This window comes from Fusarium subglutinans (assembly GCF_013396075.1).
Source record: "Fusarium subglutinans strain NRRL 66333 chromosome Unknown NRRL66333_c0000009, whole genome shotgun sequence".
Classification (NCBI taxonomy): domain Eukaryota; kingdom Fungi; phylum Ascomycota; class Sordariomycetes; order Hypocreales; family Nectriaceae; genus Fusarium; species Fusarium subglutinans.
In genome coordinates this window covers 170,404-190,931 of record NW_023502072.1, presented here as the reverse complement: position 1 = coordinate 190,931, position 20,528 = coordinate 170,404, and the positions used below count along the sequence as shown (strand labels likewise).

At 48.2% G+C, this 20,528-nt stretch overlaps 6 protein-coding genes across 6 annotated transcripts; 4 read left to right on the top strand and 2 right to left on the bottom strand.

Moving 5' to 3' along the window:
- Positions 1 to 3,559: 3,559 nt before the first annotated feature.
- On the top strand, positions 3,560 to 5,046 carry FSUBG_1619 (uncharacterized protein; the record flags this gene model as incomplete). Its single annotated transcript, XM_036679305.1, has 3 exons — positions 3,560 to 3,852; positions 3,908 to 4,094; positions 4,168 to 5,046. 3 exons carry the CDS (start codon positions 3,560 to 3,562, stop codon positions 5,044 to 5,046), a joined length of 1,359 nt encoding a protein of 452 aa, XP_036542880.1.
- A 680-nt stretch (positions 5,047 to 5,726) lies between these two features.
- FSUBG_1618 (carboxypeptidase) lies at positions 5,727 to 6,651 on the top strand (the record flags this gene model as incomplete). The annotated part of the gene is made up of 2 exons (XM_036679304.1): positions 5,727 to 6,172; positions 6,228 to 6,651. 2 exons carry the CDS (start codon positions 5,727 to 5,729, stop codon positions 6,649 to 6,651), a joined length of 870 nt encoding a protein of 289 aa, XP_036542879.1.
- A 441-nt stretch (positions 6,652 to 7,092) lies between these two features.
- Positions 7,093 to 8,187, top strand: FSUBG_1617 (uncharacterized protein; the record flags this gene model as incomplete). Its single annotated transcript, XM_036679303.1, has 1 exon — positions 7,093 to 8,187. One exon carries the CDS (start codon positions 7,093 to 7,095, stop codon positions 8,185 to 8,187), a length of 1,095 nt encoding a protein of 364 aa, XP_036542878.1.
- A 35-nt stretch (positions 8,188 to 8,222) lies between these two features.
- FSUBG_1616 (uncharacterized protein) lies at positions 8,223 to 9,753 on the bottom strand (the record flags this gene model as incomplete). The annotated part of the gene is made up of 5 exons (XM_036679302.1): positions 8,223 to 8,876; positions 8,949 to 9,023; positions 9,078 to 9,580; positions 9,629 to 9,634; positions 9,690 to 9,753. The coding sequence occupies 5 exons, from the start codon at positions 9,751 to 9,753 to the stop codon at positions 8,223 to 8,225; spliced, it is 1,302 nt and encodes a 433-aa protein (XP_036542877.1).
- A 1,017-nt stretch (positions 9,754 to 10,770) lies between these two features.
- Positions 10,771 to 12,255, bottom strand: FSUBG_1615 (uncharacterized protein; the record flags this gene model as incomplete). The annotated part of the gene is made up of 1 exon (XM_036679301.1): positions 10,771 to 12,255. One exon carries the CDS (start codon positions 12,253 to 12,255, stop codon positions 10,771 to 10,773), a length of 1,485 nt encoding a protein of 494 aa, XP_036542876.1.
- A 4,714-nt stretch (positions 12,256 to 16,969) lies between these two features.
- On the top strand, positions 16,970 to 20,234 carry FSUBG_1614 (uncharacterized protein; the record flags this gene model as incomplete). Its single annotated transcript, XM_036679300.1, has 6 exons — positions 16,970 to 17,666; positions 17,720 to 17,937; positions 17,986 to 18,669; positions 19,115 to 19,195; positions 19,243 to 19,778; positions 19,826 to 20,234. 6 exons carry the CDS (start codon positions 16,970 to 16,972, stop codon positions 20,232 to 20,234), a joined length of 2,625 nt encoding a protein of 874 aa, XP_036542875.1.
- Between the last annotated feature and the right edge of the window lie 294 nt (positions 20,235 to 20,528).

Genomic DNA, 20,528 nt, shown 5'->3' with positions numbered 1-20,528 from the left:
GCTTATTCATCAGGATTGGGGACAGCTTATTCGACAGGGCTCTTGGTAGTGCATCACTGCAGTGAAGCGGCTGATGCGATCCGGCGTTTAGCTTTAAACTCTATTGTCCAACTCGAGTTTGAGCCTTTGAACCGTCCGCCGCCGTTTTCCCATCGTCTCTTGGCCTAGATTGTTTCGAATTTCCACCGTTCACTTAGTGTCGATCTCGCCATTGTCGCGTGATTTGGTCTGTGTCTACTGGCTCATTGTTCCGGGTCCAGACTCAACCGACGGTTTGGGTGTTGAGATGCTACCCTTGCCTTGGTAGTGCTGAAGGTTCGCTAGCTTTTGGGCAGCTTACAGGGGCCGGCTTTTTCAGGGCGAGCTCGCTTGGGGTAATATCGCAGCAGTCGCACGGTCGACAGTCCAACCCAACGACCTGAACGCCTCGGAAAAAGTCTGAAGCACACTGACGTGGAAGGGAACGCGTGTCAGCCATCTAACAGAGTTTGAACTTTCGGAGCTTAACAGAAGACTCGACAGCTTTGTAGTGTGCGTGCGTGCGTGCGTGCGTGACAGGAGTTGATGTTCCGACACCACGTTGGCTTGCATATTCGTGATATCACATCCTCACTCCCATCTTTAGAGAGAATGCAGGTTATCGATCCCAAAAAAGCAACATTCAGGCACCAAGCCAGAATAGTTTAGGCTCCGAGAACAAATGCCCATGCCGCTGCCCAGGAACAACGTTGGCCGACGTCAAGGATCGGGCTAGGGCCTGTCGATCATTTCCAGGGCCCATGCTCGGTCGGCATCGACACGCGGAGACGCCGTTCTGTTGCCAATTTATGAACACGGGACGATCAAGAATATGTATGTACGTACATACGTTGCAGTACGTGCTCACGGCAACGAACGTTGAACCATTCGGGCCTTTAGCTCCATCGTACAAAAACTCAATCGGAATTAATCGAGGCCAGCTATTGATACTATTGATCCTCTAGCCAAGTCCAATTTGAGAGCAGATTGGGACAAATTCATCATCTTAGAGAAATAGATACTGCGTATAGCAAGCGTAAACCTTGTACCTAGTTACGTAGAGAACTGCCACCCTACCTCCCCAGCTTCCCCAGTTTCACAACCGAGGTTCGGCACATGAAAGTTGTCAGATATGACAGGCAATTGTTGAAGATGTTTCGTGTGGAGACTGGGAAATGTTTTATGACAAATGAGAATCAGATAAGGCAATGACCTGCATTTTTCAGCTAAGCCTGTCCAAAACTCACATCGTATTTGTTATCGGGCAATGAAATTCCATCTACCAATATTTGCCAGGTTCGCGGTTTAGTACCAGCGAAAAGTTCCGTAGTTAATGATGGTCGATTTTCTAGCTCATAAGCTAACACAACCTGAATAACATCTAATCGTAGTCGCAGTTTGCTTACGAGCAGGTTTTATTCCCGTCGATCCTGCTTAGTCCAAGACTACAAAAACATTGTTTGTGCGTGGTCAAAGGGGGCAGGGCACACAATCCCCCGCCTCGTTGTTACATCAACAAAAACCCTGGATGCGCCAACTGCAACATAACTACTCATAGTTAGTGCGCGAAGCAATATTGAATGCCGCGGTATCCTTTAAACTTTAGCATTGACTCTATAAAGAAGCAGATGCCTGATTTATGACAGGTCTATCGGTAAGGCTATACCCCTGTTCCGATTTTCTTGGTTATAGCTGGCGTATTATTAAAAGCTATCTCCTGAGTAAAGACAAGAATTTGAATAGTGATTATTACTGCTGTTAGGCTATTTAATGATCCCTGTATAGCTGGTTCACCTGAGGGTGACGAAAGTTACGTATAGTTCAAAGCTTCAACTTCAAACCACCTGCTGGATACCGTTAGCATTATTAAGATTTTGTTGGGAAAATGTATACTATTGTCCAAGCCCTGCGTGACTGAGAAACGATGTTGCCGTGAATATGTATGTCTCAGTCCATGGCACAGACTGCAAATAAAAGATCCTGGGAGGCTATTCCGGATGTTTAACGAACTGTGCTCACAAGCAGCTGATATCGTCTGTGAAACTGCTAGTGATTTGCAAACCAAGGACAACAATTTCAGCCTGAAAACCCCAAGCTAAATGGTTTCAAGCAACAAGCAGATCTTGAGACATGTGAACTCATACCATTTTTCTACTATCCCCTGTGATAACAATGCAAGGCGAGATTGTTCTGACGACTCGCAATTCCTGCTCTAGCCCGTCCTCTTTCAGGAGCCTTTATGGATCACTCAAATCATAACAAGAGACTAGAAGAAACTGCTGACGTAGACATCAGTGAATACAACCGTCTGTACCCTGTCTCAAACCATGGAAGTTCAGTCCGGCACAGGTTCACCTGACTATTGCAGCTCAAGTTACATGAAAATTTAGTGCGATGTCGACTTGTTCCTGACCATGATAAACAAGCCTGGGACTCATATGAGGATAGAAGTGTTTAGATGTATTTCAGTTATCGGTATTATCCACTGAACGACTTGTATAACTTGATCTGAACCTCAGCTAGGTAAATCGACTGTAACCTGTCATCTTACCCAGGCTTCATTCGTATTTGACAGCCAGTATCATATGCTCTAGAAGGCGCCTGTCCTTATTATTTCCATGCTATGCAATGAGCTCACTGAGGGACACTAGAGTAAAGCTATGATTTTGTTGTATCCTGGTTTGTTAGTTGTATTAACTTTTCATGCTGGCTGGGAGTTACAGCCCATCTTGATCTTGCCCCCATCTTCCTAAGTAGATTATTTGTTTCTGAAGTAAATAAACTCCCTTGCCTCGAAAAAGTAGACACAGCAGCTGAAACTGAACTCGTGAGCTTCTGATTAATCTAGAACTACTGAGGCTTGCGTAGAGCTGCAGGCTAGCGTTTTGGCGGTGCTGGCGGGATGCAAGTCACCGATGCGGATTAGTGCATCTCGGTGATGAAAAATACTTCTTCCCACATGCAAACTAGGCCCAGCATGAAGTACTGTTCATCTTGAGCTTAAGATCAAAATCCCCTCATCAGCTTCCATCTGTGCGCTACTAGAAGTATGTACCCAATCAGATAAGCTTGTCCCCGGCCGAGTTCACAACTGGTGTTTATTTAGAGGCACAAGAGCCTGTAGTGTTGCCACTAGGCCAACATTTCACATTGACTACTGTCGATAGACCACGACGTTGTCAATAGTTGGCCGAAAAGGGTTGGAGGAGGATCTTGTCGACCCAATCGAGGGGTTCAGCTGCCCCTCATCGGATCAGTGAACACCAGAGCTGGAACAATTTGGCTGGCATACTGAGACAGATCAACTTATTATGGAATGGCTTATCCCTATTTAAATGGTCTGGGCCATGACGCCTCTTTTGTCCTAGATATAAAAGCCTGGACATCGCAATGCCATCCAAAACGCAAACCCAATGCCAATTTCTTACTTGATATCCCTCATACTATAATTGCTAGATAAAAGATCCCTTTTAAGATCTCAGAACACCATATTTTCCCGGACATCAAATCCACCAGATCTTGTCCTCTTATCACTTCGATCATGCCCGCACCTCCTCGCCCCGGCCGTGGCAGACCCGCCGCCTTTTCCAAGCATGACGAGGATCTCTGGAAAGCCTATGCCAAAGCACTCCAGACAAAATTCTTCAGCAATATTGATACAAAGAATGAGATCTTCTATGCCGCTCCCATCGGGGTAATGGGCATTCCTGTTGGTGGTAATATTCCTCAGGAAATCACCAACAAAGGGGTTTACGATATTGGCGATGCTGTCATGCAGCTGGATGCTCCAGTTTTCGCTTCTGGAGACAAGAAGTACTCTCAGCGACTTCAAGAGTAAGGGGCCCTTCGCGATTTCAATGAACTCAACGATGACTAACGTGAACAACAGAGTGCTTGGGGCCGTAGAGCTCCGAGGGAATCGAGACATGGGTGCCCAGAAACGATTGAACGACATTCAAGCAAAAGTCAGAAAGCTCAATGCACAGCATGCAGAGCTGATGATGAAAGTAACGGAGGCTTACGCGGCTGACGAAGATAAAGGCAACCTGACTATCGGACAGTGGATTCCAAGAAATGTAAGATGGTTGTGCAATCCATCAAACTCCTCGTATTGCGGACCTAGGCACTAACAAACTGTCGGGCGTACAGTACCCGAGCTTTGACTTTTTGTCTCGAGAGAAGCAAGCTGCTTCTGCGACTGAAGCATCTCTGCGTGCTCAGCTTGGCGGCCCTGCTGCTGATCAGCTCAACAGGCAGAGGCAGAGGCTGTTCAGTGCCTGTGAACCGGATAAAGCCAATCCTGGGCTCAACATGCCATGTGCCCTTAGCTTTGGCAACATCGTCAACGGTTTTTCTGATCCTCCCCAGGAAAATGGGGGATTTTTGAGACCTACCTATACCATCGAAAACTCTTACAGTGACACGGCTAGTAACTGGATCAGGGACGCCGGTGGCGAGAACAAGCTAAGCTTGACCTTCAACATCAATGATGCAAAGTCAGAGAGTTGGGACAAGTTTGGTTTCGCTAATGTCAACGCCAATTCGGGCTTCACTTGTTTCTTCAAGGCGAGCTACACCCAGGATCATCAGATGAAGGAGGAATTGATCACGGCTCAGGAGGCTGGCTCTGAACTCTCAGTGCAACTGTCAGCGGCCGAAGCGGGTGTCTTTACCGTCAAGCCAGGTGACTGGGATGTGCCCAACATCATGGAGGAGTACCGAGACTTTCGACCCGAAATCGCTCGTGAGATTGGTGCTGCGGCCAGAGTCGACCAAATCATTCTGGCTTACAAGGTCGCCATGAAGCTGTCCTTACAAACCAATGTCGCCGAGCGTGTCTATGATATAACTCAAAAGGCCAAGAGCACTGGCGGGTCAGTGAGTTTCTTTGGACTTGAGGTTAGGTTTGGGGGAGGAAGCAAGGACGAGGTCAACACTTCTGGCTCGTCTATTGAAATCCGCAAGGACCTTGGATATCCAGTTCTACTGGGCGTGAAGGGCAAGAAACTTCCGGGCCTTCGTCGCTAGTAGATGTATGCCCAGGCACTGAACTGTCGAAGTGGAAAGTCATATGTCTGGAGAAAGGCTTCTCATACTATAGGCTAAGGACAGGAATGAATATAAATGCAAAGCTGTTCGATATCATAGTACCTGACTTTGGACACATTTGGTAACAGGTTTTGTCTTATCTTAGTACTCTCACCAGTGACGTGATTCGCTGACGCAGTATCACGCATCGACCTATGACTCAGACAGCAAATACTGCAGATGGAAAAAGGACTGACCTTGAGCTGGTCAAAATTGATTGAACCCAAAAAGACTTCAGTTCCCCACGATCAAATGGTGGAGCAATACCTTCTTTAGCAGCTCGAGAACACGCCATTCGCCTGCTCATCTCTCATACGTTTGAGCGGTGGCAGCGCCAACTATGTCTATCGAGGCATTCTTATCCATGCCATGCGTACCAGAGACTATGCTCCGAATACGGAGAGAGTTATTGTGAAATACTCACTAGATCATGTACCAGGAAATGCTAGGTTCAAAGTTGACTTGTCACGCTGCGTATGTCCACATCTGATCTCCTTTCCCATCAAAGCCAAAGAGCCAATGTGCATAAGCTAGATAATGACTGCCCACTGACCTCACTCTCTGTGCAGTGCATCGAGAATATCGCACTGGAGTACTTGAATCAGTCATCGCTGGTGGCCATGAAAGTCAAGATCCCTATTACTTATTTTCTAGATCTCTATGCTCATAGAGGAATTGCGGTACAACAAGATTTCCGCCATTCGACAGACATAGCATCCATCATACGTTCAGCAGATCTGAGTAAATTGTGGAAGCAATTTCAGGCATTGACCACTAGTAAAGAGGTTGGACGCTGGTTGCGTCACTTCCATGAATGGGCCTCGGAACCCCAACAAGCAGACTTCAGAAACAAAATTGGATGCAACGGGCCCATCCAAAGACTCAAGCACAAGGTTACCCGCGGCGCATTCATTGACGTCTTGAAGACCTTTCCCGATATCCTGGAAAAGAACTCCGGGGTTCTGGAAAGGGTCAAAGAGCAAGCAGAACTCGAGCTTCAAAATCTCATCAGTGGGAAGGATGGACTAAATCGAGGTATGATACATGGTGATTGCTGGATGGGAAAGTGAGTTACAGGAACGTTTGAGCCGACCTATGCAGCGAAAGTTATTGCTAGCTAGTGTTCTACTATCGAAATACCCTCCGGCTCCAAGCGGCCGTGATACCGCTGCAGACATCATCTTGATTGACTGGGAAATGTGCCAATTTGGCCATCGAGCATACGACTTGGGACATATGATAGGTGATCTGTATGAGGCGTATCATTTTCACGACTCTGATATCGCTTTGACGATGATCAGAGGGTTCATAGACGGCTATGAGGAAATCGACGACGACATGGCTTTCCGAACAGCTATTCACACTGGTGTGCAGCTTCTGGGCTGGTACAATCGGCGTGCCCCATCGGATACCGTGAAAGGGACCGAGGAACAGATTTTGAGTGCAGAAAAGATCTCGACGCGCTTTGTTGTTGGCGGCTGGGAGAGGGAAAAGCCGTGGTTTCAAGGTACCCCATTGGCACCGTTGCTTCATTCGAATACATAGGTCACGGTAACTAGGCTCATTACCTTGTACGGACCAATGCCAACGGATTACCGAAAGCGTATCCCCCCGCCTAGAGATGAGCAATATGGCAAGTCAAGCCTATATAGAGCTGTCACCAATCCGTAGCAGGCTAGAAATCAAAGGACTTGCTTTCACAGCTGATCATTTCCCTCTGAATGCTGTAAGACGGCGCAGTCCAGCTCGCGCAATGGACCCAACACGGTTAGCGCCGTATTTCAGTGGCGCTGCCCTGTGACAGCCTCCACCTCGATCAATGTTCCCCATCGGGAATAACCTCATGTAAGCCGGCCAATGTGCGACAGAGGGTCAAGTATAAGACGAGTGATGTGCCCAGATAAGAGTATCAGACAAACTATTCCAAGAGATAAGTTCATCGAAATTACATTGTTTTACGCATCAAGTCTTCACCTCTCAGTCAGGATGTACCCCCATCAACTCGACTGTCAACAACAGGCCTTGCCAGTGGAATTACCAGTTGAAACAGTCCCTCATCACGATTACATGTACCAGCCGAGCAATCGTACTTACCTTCCACAAATACTACCCTCGCCTCCCATGGGAAGACCAACACTTTCTCCATCACGCCCCATTCTCATCCCCTCAACGTCAATCACAGGCTCACTGGAAGTAACTCCCCCATACCACCGAGCTTACCCTCTCATCCTCAGCTCATACGGCATCTCTTCAAAAGATTTTATGGCCATCATCGATGCTCTCAACATCGCTCTCGCCGAGCCAGCGCCATTCAAAGCAATGGAGGTCGCAGGCGATGGTCTCGGTTTCGTCCCTAACGAGATAGCCCAAGGCGTTTCTTTGGGCCTTGGACTGGCTGCAGGTACTGGAACTGCTGCTACAGCATATTTTCGAGAGAGAAGGGTACTTGAGAGAGTGAATCGCGATATCTTCGCACCAAAAGGCTTAGTGATGAGGACCATGAAGGATGAGGAAGTGATGCAGCAACTCAACACTACGGCCAAGAGTCTCGATCCACTACAACGACTACAAGAAATCTCACCACATGTAGAAGCCTTGTCTTTCGACGTAGAGCCACCGGTCAGACACTCCAATATGCTGGATCGCATCAGCGCCAAACAAGCTGCCGTCACACAAGCCAGCAAGGAGAAGAAAAAACACAAGAAGCAAGAAAAACGTCTTCAGAAGCGCGAAAAGGCAGCTGATAAGTTTGATCGCTCTGTTGAGTCTATCGATGAGCAGTATAACTCCGACGTTGAAAGCCGGATTGAGATTGAGGCTAAGATCGCGAGGTTGGAGGATAGGATCGCAGAGATCAACGTCAAAGCAGAGGAGAGACTGATTGAGTCAAGTGAGAAGAAGGTTAGCGAGATTGAAAGGAGACGAAGAAAGGATTTGGAAGAAGTTGAGAAGGATCGAGCAAGGTTGATAGAGAAACATGGCAAGGCGATCGCCAAGGTGAATAAGAAGGCTGAGAAGAAGGATGAGAAAGACGAGAAGAAGGTGGCCAAATTGGAATGGATCATGATTCGAACTATGTAGACTTTTCCCTAGATAACAATTCATAGGTGTACGTGTTATTTGATTAGAATTACGCTCGATGTCTTCCATTCTCGTCTTCTCCCGATCTCAAACCCATACGTCCCAGCAATGACCCCATTCATGATTTCCTCAGCCCCCTTCTCCTCTGCGCTGCCCTTTTCGAAGTTCATACTTGCTATTTGGAGCGGGAATATGAATAATAAGGACTCAGTGCTATGAGACTCATGTCCAAGATACGATGTCGCCAGTTGGCATATCTCAGTTGCAAGAGCTTTCCTAACTACTTTTCGATATTCGAGAATAGCTGGAATTTCGGCCACGAGAGGAATGTTAAAGAAGGTACAGAGGCCTGTCATGCAGAGAATGATCGCTCTTTGCAATGCAAGAAGTGCTTTGTGTCTAACCGGATGCGAAGTGCTGTCTTGTGTTGAAGCGAGAGGTGAGCCAGTGAGAGGCCGAGGGTGTTGATAGAACTGCTCCCAGTCTTCGAGATCCGATAATGTAGTCTCGACTCGCTGTCGAAGTTCCTCAAAGAACTTGTTGTCACCTTCACCTCTTTCTACCAGATCCATGTCATGCAACTGGCCGGGAACGCGGGCAAAGATGTCGTGTAAGGCATCACTAGCTGTCTTGGGTACGGTCGACGGCCAGGGGATGGTCTGCCACTCTGGAAGTGTGAGATAGCAATGCTTTCTGTTTATAAGTGCGCACAATATCTATGCCAGTCAGCGATACTTCATGTTGGGGGAAGAGCTGCATACTATCTCGAATCGGCACTGTCTGAGCAGTTCCCTTTCCAGGACTGTTTGGTGTCTCCAAGGTCCTCTCAGCTTGACCTTGAACCAACAATTTAGTATGGACTCAGGTATCTGGTGCATCACAGAACTTACCAACTGAGTTATTCCCTCGTAGTGCTTCAGCCATCCCGTCTTATCAGTAAAGACGATGTTCTCAAACATGCACAAACAAATTACACTCGCAAGCGTGTCCCATTCCAGGACAGCAGTCGAACACGCCAGATCAAGCTGCACTCTGTTCAAAGCCTTCACATATTCTCTACTTCCGAGCTCAAAGATTCGTTTATCACGGTTTGTTTTGCCAAAGTAGACTGCCGCTAATGCTCGCACTGCAAGACTTCGCGTAGAATCTGGCATTGTGATGGATTCGAGATTGGCCATTAAGGGCGTAACTTCGTCGATCCGCGATAGCAGGTGAGCATGAATTACGGCATCTTGATCCAGTAACAGTGGCGGCGGACGCCAGATCTGTCTTTCAGTGGCCTTAGAAGAAGAGGGACTGACCAATCGAACCTGCAGCTGATTGTCCTTTGCAGGCGGTTTATCCTTCGTGAATCGCGTCGTCTCATCAACAAACTCGCCGTACGTAACGTAGCCTTCACATGCGATCCCAGCTTTCTCACATCGCCGACAGTGCGGCTTACTTTGATCTACAGTGAGCGTCAGTCAGCGTGTCTCTCAAAGCGACATCCAAAGAGACGGTACCGCATTTTACGCGTCTTCGCTTGCAAGTTCTACACGCTTTGCTGCGACCTCCACGATTGACCATGACGATTAGTTCGAGACTGCTCAAGCTGACTGTCCATCGACGCGCTCAGGATGAGATGAGGGGACATGTCAGATGGGATTTGCCAAGATTGCGCCACAGGAGAGTCGTCATCATCCTTCGTTTGATCATGGCGCAGTGATTGCCAGCAGTTGCCAACTCATGACCAGATCTCTGGGCGTTCCAGAGCTCAATGAAGGATTGCCTTGATTTGCGACCGCAGGCACTGACAGATTCGCATAAACTGAAGCATGCCATGGGGGACCGAGACGCGTCTCAATTGGCTTCACACTCAGCGGTGTAACACAATTGAGGCCGCGCACACCGAAGACCGTGTGCTTTTTGCAATGAAGAGCACTACCCTTTTGCAAATCTAGTATATTCTACAGTGATTGCTCTATGATCTCCCCTTGATCTACGAATCGAAGCCATGTCCAGATCTGAAGAAGATCTTAAGCTTGTCCATCTTATCCTCAGCCCTACCCTACGGCCCCCAAGATCACGAACCAACGTCCGCTAACGTTGACTCCCCACGCTGCTAATTTACCGCCCTCCCTCTCTCCCCTCTCCTTTCCGCCCGCCGCCCTGTTTTATCAATTTATCCCCTGTACTCCGTACCTAGCTAAATTACGGTCCCACCAATGACCACCAACTGCCAAGTTTTTAGGCACGTCCTTCCAATCCAAGACCGCCAGAGCATCCATTTCGTCGTCCCCTGCCAAGCCATCACTGGAAATTAAGGTAATTTAAGCAATGAATTGTGCTGCGGGGCTCATAGCCTCCATCGTTTCACTCAACACCAAGATCATGATCACATCAGTCGGTCAATGTCAATGTCAATTCAATCAATTCCATTCAATTCTCTTGATGCCCTTCCTTGTTCTACCGCAACTCCAAGTATTCCTGAATTATCCACAGGTGATATGCATGATACCTATGCTGTAATACAACTGCAAAAATTGATGATGCCACTCTATCCGTATTACCAATTACATTGTTTCTTTCTGTGTCGTGTTCTCGTCAATGTGCGTGCTCTTTGATGCTGCTCCGATACCCTGGTGTCGCCCCTTGGCAGAAATAGTGGTCCAGCACCAACTCCTCTGCCTTGATGTCCAACCATCCAGGCGACGAGTCGCCAATGCCAAAGCTCAGCCAGATCTCGTCGTCCAAGTACCCGTGGCTTCTCTGCGCGGGTTGATCGCCGTGGTACACCATGCTTCCTGTCCAAATGTATCTGCTATTGGTCTCGCCGTGGTAGGTGAGCTTCTTGCTGACGCTCATCATGTGGTATGGCGCGACCGGCGAGTAGACCACTATTCGGTGGTCGTACCATGTGTTTGTGTATTGAGGAGGATCGTAGCGCATCTGCACCATGCCCATAATGACCGTGTTGTTCTCCATCGGCTCACAAGCACCGCGATTGCAGAGCGTGAGGCTGAGCATGGGCGTTGACTGATGCACGCGCTTGTCGGTGAGCATAACGTCGTTCATGCAGGTCTTCTCGGCAGAGTGCCATGTCTTCTTCTCGTTGTCGGGAGGGAAAGGTTCGTCTACGGCGGATTCGGGCTCAGCTTCCATGTCCTGGACAGGCCCCTCGGTCGAGTTGAAGCGGAACAGCTGGCTAGGCTCTACCATGAACATCATCTCGTCGTCATCGGCGCTGAAGGGATTGTAGACAGGAGCCCAGTTCTTCTCGCGTTGATATCGGGCGTTGGACTCTTGGCCCTCGGGGGGCTGGCGACGGAGGAGGACGGGCTTGTCGAATTCGATGCCAGGGAGTTCTTTCGCGTGCTTTCCCATCTGTTTGACAAGCTCGGGCACAGCTGCACGTGCATCAATGATGTACATGCCCTCGCAGAGGTTCTCGTCATCGACTTGGTGGGTGAAGATGAGCATGGGAGTACCGTTCTTCCTCCAGAAGAGCTTCATGTCCTCAGGACCAATGTATTTATCCATGTCAGGCTGAGCCTTGCAGTGATGCTCGGGACCCTGAGCTTCTGTAAAGTCCTCCACGAGCATCTTATGCCAATCGTTGTCCGCAGTGAGCTCCGGCCGGCCGAAGGCATCCCATGTGAGGCTAACGAAGGTGGCGACTTGCTGAGCTCGTCTGTATTTCTTGCCCTTGATATCTTGGTCGACGTGGGGAGCGCGCGCAATGACGAGGAAGTCGTGCTTGCTGCCCTTTGGCAGTTCAAGAAGGGTCGGGTTCATAATCTTCTGGCCCGTCTTCTTGACATTTATGGAGTTGTAGAAACCCAAGTTATTCCGCGTACTCGTGAGGAGTCGGTAATCGTTGGTTCGGGAGAGGAGAGGATCGTAGCCGGAATGGCCATTGCCGAATAGTCGGTCGCTCATGGTGAAGGTGAGGATCATGGCGACGAGGAGAGTTGTTGTCGTCACGTAGAGAATGATGCGCCGCGGGTGAGGATGAGGAATGCGAACGCTCGAGAGGCGCACGCTCAAGTTACGCAAGCTGTTAGGCAAGCGCATATTGGAAACGCGCATCTTGAATGAAGGAGCCGCGTCGGCTGGCGAAAAGAATTGGAGCGAAAGACAGAGGAGGCTCAAGCCTCACATCGAGGAACAGAAGAAGACGTGTCTCGATTCGTGCGGCCGCAATCGGGCTCGGGTCGTTTGAGGTAGCGGTGGGTGGTGCTAGAAGTGCAAGCAGAGAAGGAGAGAAAAAGACAGCGTCACGAAGGGAATAAAAGACGGCAAAAGAGCGGATGGAAAAGAAAAGATGGAGACTAAGTGAGGCGAAGTGATGTCTACACGATGGAATGAATGCGAGCGCCCCCCTAAAACAAGCATAATAGGAAGGAATCCAACGATTTCAACAGACTTTTTTTCTTCTGGTTAAGGGGGGGGGGGGTTGCAATTACAGGGCCTAGCAGGGGTGAGGGCCACTAAATCTAGAGTTATTTTTCAATGAAGCTCCGATTCCCTGACATCCTGTTGGTCAATGCGTCATAGACTGCGCCACAATTGGTTGATTCCCTCCAGAGCTCTCCACTGCCGTTGGTACCGCACCCAGTGAAAGAACAGGTTCAGGACATGAGCTTGTTGATCAGTGAGTTCTTTTTAAACTTGTTTACGTCTCAGACATCGGCGATTAAAACACGTGGGGCCTCTTCATCTCATCTCAGATCAGACAGATTATTCGTGATATTCAGACACAAAATCTGTCAATTGAACGCAAAGTCGTGGCACAGAGTGTTCTAGATTTGGATGCGGAGAAGGCCTGTAATACAGTGCATGAACAGCAGATGCTCACGCGGATGGTTGCCATATTGATACGGTATCATATCATCGTTCGCACAGTCGCAACGCCAAGTCTGGTCACGCACCACAAGATGAATCTGTGGAGATTGTCAACATGGAATTGTAGATTTGCCAAGGTGATCATCCACCTTTTTTCGTCTCTTCTCAATATGTAAATCAGCCCTATGGCGAACTCTCTTTCTTATGCACTCTGGCCGAGCTTATATATCTACCAACATACTGTGTCGATTGTCAGTGTCACAGATGATGAGGCGGTGATGCATAGGTACGTCAACACTGCGTAACATTCTATGAGGTCTGGACTCTTCGTTAAGGCCTTGGCGGCACCAGAAGGATTGACTGCCTAAGCGACGACCAAGCATGGCCAGTACTTTGCGCCTCTTTTATGTTCCTCCACCCACTCACTGAACCGTCATATCTTGTGATGGATGGGCCGAAGCGAGACGCGTCACGTCACCCTCAGGCTGACATCGCTCTGCAACTCTGGATACGGGACGCCCCTTGACACAGCATCTTGGGATTCTTGTTTTTGAGCTTTCAATCCGGCTACGAAAGTGGCGGTGCTCAGGGAAATTGATTGATGACTTGGTGAGGCAAAGTGTTTGTATCCTTATCTGGTACCACAATGATGCAAGAGAATGCAGCCATAAAACTGGGGTTTGATGCGATATGCGAACATCCACAATGGCTCCTTTGACGAAAAATTTCGACAAGAATGCTTGATTCAGGAGTCACGATTCCTTGCATATGTGTTCTGTCCTTCCTAAATTCCTGACTCAATCATGCGTACACCATGACCTGTATCACTATTTCGTAGGCACCATGCTGTTCCAGGGAAATAAGACCAAATTGTTGTCAGCCACCTACATGAAACTATTTAGAGCCGCCTTCCTATAGACGGAATCCTACCTGCAAAGACTGGGTGCTGCAATTCTTGGCAGTCACAACGGTAACCATAGCTGATGCAGCCCATTCGAGAATGAACAGGACTCTGGAGGACGGCTTCAGCTATTATTGTGATGTTGTACTTGATGTGTAGCATTTACTACATCTCGGCTGACTGGTATCAAGCTCCTTGGCACAGACGTCCGTGGAATATCACAGTGAGGATCCCGATGCGAGAAAAGACCCCAGTCTGAGGAGTAAAATATTTGTTTAAAGTAGAGTACGTTTGATAGAAGCTTGAGCGGCTCCACCTGCGAGCTCTGCAGTTGGGGTTATTTGCGGCCAACAACAACAATGCTCTACCAAAGAGGTAGGCTCTTTATGGCTTCAAGCTTGGTTCTGCGGTAAGTGACTCAGGTTCACAAACATTTTAAAGCAGTTGTTATTGAGATCTTTTTAGAGCAGAAATGAGGTTGTTCAATAGATTGTACTTTGCTGATGGTTTTGGTAATCGAGGAGGTAGTCAACTGAGGATGAAGTTCTCAACCTTCATTTAGAAAGTGGAGAGATATCGAGGCCTCGAGGAACACGAATATAGATATAGTATTCCTATTTCAACCTTGAGACAGTGGGAAGGGGGAGCTCGCCAGTAGTTGAGGCCCATGATAAGTCTATGGAATATAAAGCCATGGAAGGACGCACTGCAGACTGTTTGAAGATCGGCCTTACTTTAGTCTGGTCTATATCTTGGTGTGATGGCTAGAAGTATTATTTTAGATGCACTAGATGAGTTATTTATTATATAGTCGGCAAACTATATACAGCTTATACCTTGCTTTCCTACTACTATTACAACTACTCTGCGAGTATCACCAAAGTTGGCCACGAAGCCCATAATTTATCAACATCACTCCTTGATCGTACGGGAGGTACTAGGGAACTAATACATATATAGTAAATGGGCAATGTAAGCTTGAGTGCTATTGGCAACATAGCCAGGCTTACCATGCTTTTAGGGCGATGTGAGTACTGATGCATGGATGGCTGTGCATTGAGAGAGAGGGCAAACAAGCAAAGAGTAACACAAGCCAAGGAAAAAGCATCAGTGCTAAAAGATTCCAGACAACAACGCGCCCAGTTAAACATTAAATGGTTTTCACATAGGTAAAACGGATGTAAGGCAGGATATGAGGTAAAAACGATAAAGCCCATAATGCTTAAGGTCCGTGCAAGTTTTGAACTTGCTAAATATCAGTTTCCCTCGGAACTGGTTCAGGAGATGGGACCTAAATCTGATAAAGACCGATGAGGCTCATGCAATGGAGTCTAGTGTGTTCGGGTCCAAAGTGAGGTAACCAGATAACGAGAAGCGAGTGTGCATGCAGATGAGATAAAGTGAATGGAGGAGTTGCAGTCAGAGTGGAGGTGTTGCATACGAATCAGCCAGACATAAGCAGCACAGCGATACTATATTTTCGGATGCCGCCAAGTGTATGAAGTAATGCCACAGTTGTTCATCTGCCGAAGCTTCACCAGAGGCCCGCATATGAGGCGACTTGGCATCACAGATGGCTCAAAATCCAGTTACGGGGATGTTGCAAGTGGGACATCTGTATTTGAAAGGACCGCGAGTCACTGATAGAGGCTCCGCGTTGCCCTTTAAGCTCCCATGTAAGGTAGCTCTCTCATCTGCCAGAGGCTCCAGTGAGGGATCTCAAAACGGAGAAGCCAAGACAAGAACGAGTTCATCCTGAAGTGCAAACGGTTGTAGGACTCATGAGGGGCTTCATGAAACCTTCTACTGATAGTAAAGGGACGACACGCTCGAGAGAACAGAATCTTGGCAAGGTGCCGATTGAGAAATGCCGAGAGGAGATATGGCCGTGCTTGTTCTTGGCCAAATCCCGGGGTCCCTTTTGGTTGTTCTTCATAACCTAAGTTACCTATCATATCCATCCCACTTCCCGTCCAGCTTGAGCTTGTAACCTTTTCTTGGCAGGCCCTTTCTTTACAGCACTTTCGCTCCGGAACTATAAGTAATCGCCGCGTGTGATTCTTTGTGAAGCAATCTGACCACTACTATAGCATAGTTGACTTACAGCGCTATAGGTAGCATCTTATCAGAGTCATGGGGTCTAATTTAGCCTTCAAGGGCACCGTTACGTTGCATTACTTATTCCACTATCAGCGGGATCTCCGTCCTCGGATGCTAAAGATTATACAGAAGAGGAATGGTTCGGCAAGCCGTTGATGGTAGTTATATGTATCCTGGTCAACACCCCTGTGCTAGTCGGAAAATCGATTGACCTGACGTTTGACATGTGCTTCAGGGCTGAGCCTTGGCGTAAAACCTAGGCCATCCTAGTGTTGTTGTGATTACCTGCCTATTTCAAGATAATCAAGTTCATTTAAGGAAGTTCAGTCGATTTAGTTAATCAAGATCTCTCGTAAACGGCAACTTCCATATAACAAGGTCTTGATCATTTGTCGCGATGGCTTCACTCAATCGCGCCGCTTTGGCGTCCCTGCTGCGCCGCATCCCTGCTTCATCACCAACAGGCCTATAACCGCCCACGTCGCAAAAGCGAATGATACCATGAATTATCTGGCAGCCAACCTTTAACCGTGATTCGCCTATCAATCTTGTCCCTTTTTCGCATCGCATTAAACCCACCAGCCTATAGCATGCCACCAACCCATGTAACCACTCACCTGAGATGTTATTCCCACCGTTAGACGCCTTCCCCATTTCGACTAGAGCCATGCATGTGATGGTCGGCATTTGCCGTATTGACAGCTCTAAGGGTCCTAATGGTCCAGAGCTGAACTGCTAGTGGACTGTTGTGCTATAGCTTTGGAAATATGGTATACCTACTTTCCTAATCTGTTGGCTGCCAAGTCACCGTTGGGACGAACTCAATTCCCTATTCACTAGCGTCGGTATTGAGTTGGTCTGTTATATCTTGATGCCATCTCTCACCATGTTCAGCCCATCACGCTCACTTCCAGGCATCGCCTTGTCACTCATTCAACAAGTCTCTCGTTTTTCACCATGAGAACCTCGTTCTCGTCCATTCTTTTCAGCCTCTGGCTTCTTTGCCTTGGCGTGCTCGCACATGACGAGTCATGCGGTTGCACTGTCAAGTACATTGTTGTTGAGATGCCTAGTCAGACAGTCGCTGCTCAGACCAAGCCTCCGACAATTACTTCTGTGCAAACCAAGCCCACCAACATCCGATCTAAGCCCAACCAGACGACTGTTCGCGCATCTTCAACTTCGGCTCACCACAACACCACGGCGACTTTCCTTCCCAAGCCCCCCGCAAAAGTCGACTTGAGCAACCCCGAAAATGCGGTTCCCAAGAAGAACATCTCCATGTCTTACGGCGATGTTGAGAAGCCCCGCAACCAGACCTTCCCTACGCTCAACACAACTGCTCCTAAGGGAGCCATCGACATGGACCTTGTCATGAACCACCCAGCTGTTGTTCTGGATCACATTGACGCTATTGTCTCGGTCGAGTGTACAGCCGATTCCGTCAAGGTCCAGTTCGGAAAGTCTGCTGCCTATGAGAAGGCCATCGATACTTGGTCAGACGATGAACCTTTCATTCTTATCACGAACAACTTGGGCAATTGCAAGACCGACATTGGCCAAGCTTTCTACCTTGTTGATGGCGTTACTACAGATAAGGGTGATAAGACCATCACTTGCCATGCCGCTGAGCAAGAGCTGGCTGACATTGCTGGTATGTCTCTCTGCAAGGGACCAAGGATACAAGACAACACTAACATGTTCTAGAAACCTGTGAAATGTCATTCACCTCCATCCCCGCCACCAAGTTGACGAAGCGCCTCACACTGAACCCCAGTCTTTCTCTCAACTTCGGTACTGGCCTTGAGAGAGACACTGTTCTTTTCCAGGAACAGCCATGGGTGACCATCAAGGCCGAAAAGGCAGAGTTCTCTTCCACTGTCTCCTTCTCTGGCCGCGCCAAGTACAACTTCTGGCGCTTCAAAGTACGTGATTCCGACGCAATGTGAAGCCCGATTTACTGACTTGAGTAGATGGAAGATCTCTATTTCGATCTTAATACCCATTTCTCAGCCGATGTCGCTTTGGCCGCCGATGTAGCCGCAGCTTGGTCTCGATCTATCCTTTACGACCCCGATACCCTCACATACACACTCGTCGAAGTTCCTGGTATCCTCTCTCTCGGACCAGGCCTGTCTTTCGCGGTTGGAGTTGATGTTGATACCTCAGCCGCCGTTGCCGTAAGAGCTGGCGCCGGTATTGCTATCCCTGCCGCCAACGTCCATCTCGATTTTCTCGACTCGGGCAAGAATGCTGCTACTGGCTGGGAGCCTCAGTATACTTCGTACGCCAACATTACCGAGAGCGTTGAGGTTGGCTTGAACGCTAGTGCATCGCTGACTGTTCAGCTCACTTTCAAGCTTCTCGGAGGCCTGGTCGATCTCAGCAGCGGACTCACAGCCACTCCCGAATTTGTGAACAAGTTCACTCTGGATGCTGCACAGTCGGCTCATGCTTCGAACGATGGTGCTGGAGTGAACCTTTTGGACGCCGAAAAGGTTGCCCCAGCTACGACAACTGGCTCAGAACTTGCTGTCGCAAATGAGTCCAAGGATTGTGGTGTTTCTCTCAAGTCCGACTTCATTTTTGATCTGGAGGGCTTTGCGACAAAGTGGTGGAAGGCTAATCTCTATCACGTTGAGGTCCCCATTACAGATGTTTGCTATAATTTCCAGTAGAGATAGCTTGAGAGATACCTTGCAAACAAGGACCGCTTGACGTAGTTGGCAGTTATAGTATTAGTCTTAGTCTCATAATTCTCATATACCCTTTGTGCGACCAAACCTTTAGCCTGATTGTGTCTGCGTAGGCATCTAGAATGAGTCTGACAACATTACGCCACTCAATCCAGGCATCCAGGTAACGGTGCACTATAAAAGCGAACCCGGCCGAGGGAATGAGGTATAAGATAACAGTTTATCCAATTCATTAATTTCTCGTAAAAGATGCCTGCAAAAGATACGTCTGATCAAATCTGTCACCAGGTATCTGCATGGCTCAACACCACGCCATATGCAGCGTCTTTACTCGAACCTTTGGCTGGCGGACAAGCCAATTTTACATTTCGCGTTCATCTGATCGATCCCCTGGATGATGGTACAGCTGAAGTCATTGTTAAATGTTAAGCATGGCGAGCCTTATATGGCCCGTCACCCCGCCAATGCCGTCACTGTTAACCGATGCGTGAGTGAAAAGAGGATATAGGAAGGGCTTCCGCTGACATGACAAAGGACGTCGAAGGAGATATCTTGTCGAAATTATCTATGAATCCCATAGATGTGGCACAGTCTGGAAACACAGCATACACTGTTAAAACAGCAACAGCTTATGCCTACGATGCCAAAACCAAGATGTTGGTTCAAGAGTATCTTCCCAACGTCGTAGATCTTAAGACCTACTCTCTGAACCACTTCGCATCTCCGACACCTGAGCACTTACGCAAACCAGCCCATGAACTGGGCAAAGTGCTGGCGATGTACATGGTTAAATTTCATGACATGACCAGAGAAATTGTGCAGGATTCGCTTGAACAGAAGCAGACCCAACATCTATCAGGTTTCAAGAGAGTTATTGATACCAGCAATGAAATGCAGAGGCTGAAACATTGTATCAATTTTGATGGGTTGATCGATCGTGTCGACCAGTTCCCTGGGATTTTGTTGGAAGCAAAGGATACACTTCGTCTCGTCAAAAACATGGCACTGCATGAGTTGAGCGACCCGTCGGCAGACTTGACACTGATTCATGGCGACTATCACACGCAGAAGTGAGTCCATCCCCAGCCTTCAGAACCCAAAATTAATGGTTTGAAAGCATCCTACTGGAAGATGACAATCTTGAACCGAAAAGTCTCAGAACCTTGTACGTTATCGACTGGGAAAATTCACAAGTTGGTGTTCCAAGCCTCGATCACGGCGGCATGCTGGGCGAGATGTATGTACTGTGGAAATACAAACGCATCGACGCTGGGCTATGGATGCTTCAAGGTTACGCCGAGGGGTTGGGGCCTCGGACTGAGGATGCTACATGGCGAGTGGCCCTTCAAGTAGGGGTACATCTTTTGAGTTTTGGTACGTTGTCAACGGGCTGGGGTACGACTGAGGAAGTGGAAGATATGGCTCGTCTGGCAAGAGATGTGATTGTCAAGGCTTGGACCAGAGATAGAAGTTGGTTTGACAAGAGCGATTTTGCCTGCTTGTTTGCAGCTACTCTTCAGGATTGAGGATTTCCTTGGATGTTCGGGGTCATCAATCATGGTTATTCAAGAGCCTCAATCGTTGACCCATTTTTTAAGCCTGATAGTTACACTAGAATTGCTCAAGATCGTGACATAATCAGTGGATATTGACGAAGCTTGTTGCCCACGGCAGTGACCTCCAATGCCGGCATCAGTACGGAGTAAATTGCAGGGAACAGAAATTAGTATGATGCCCAGGACCACGCCTGAGTTGCACAAACAACCAGATCACGAATGATATGACTCGGTTACAGCTGGACACTCGTCTACAAGCCAATC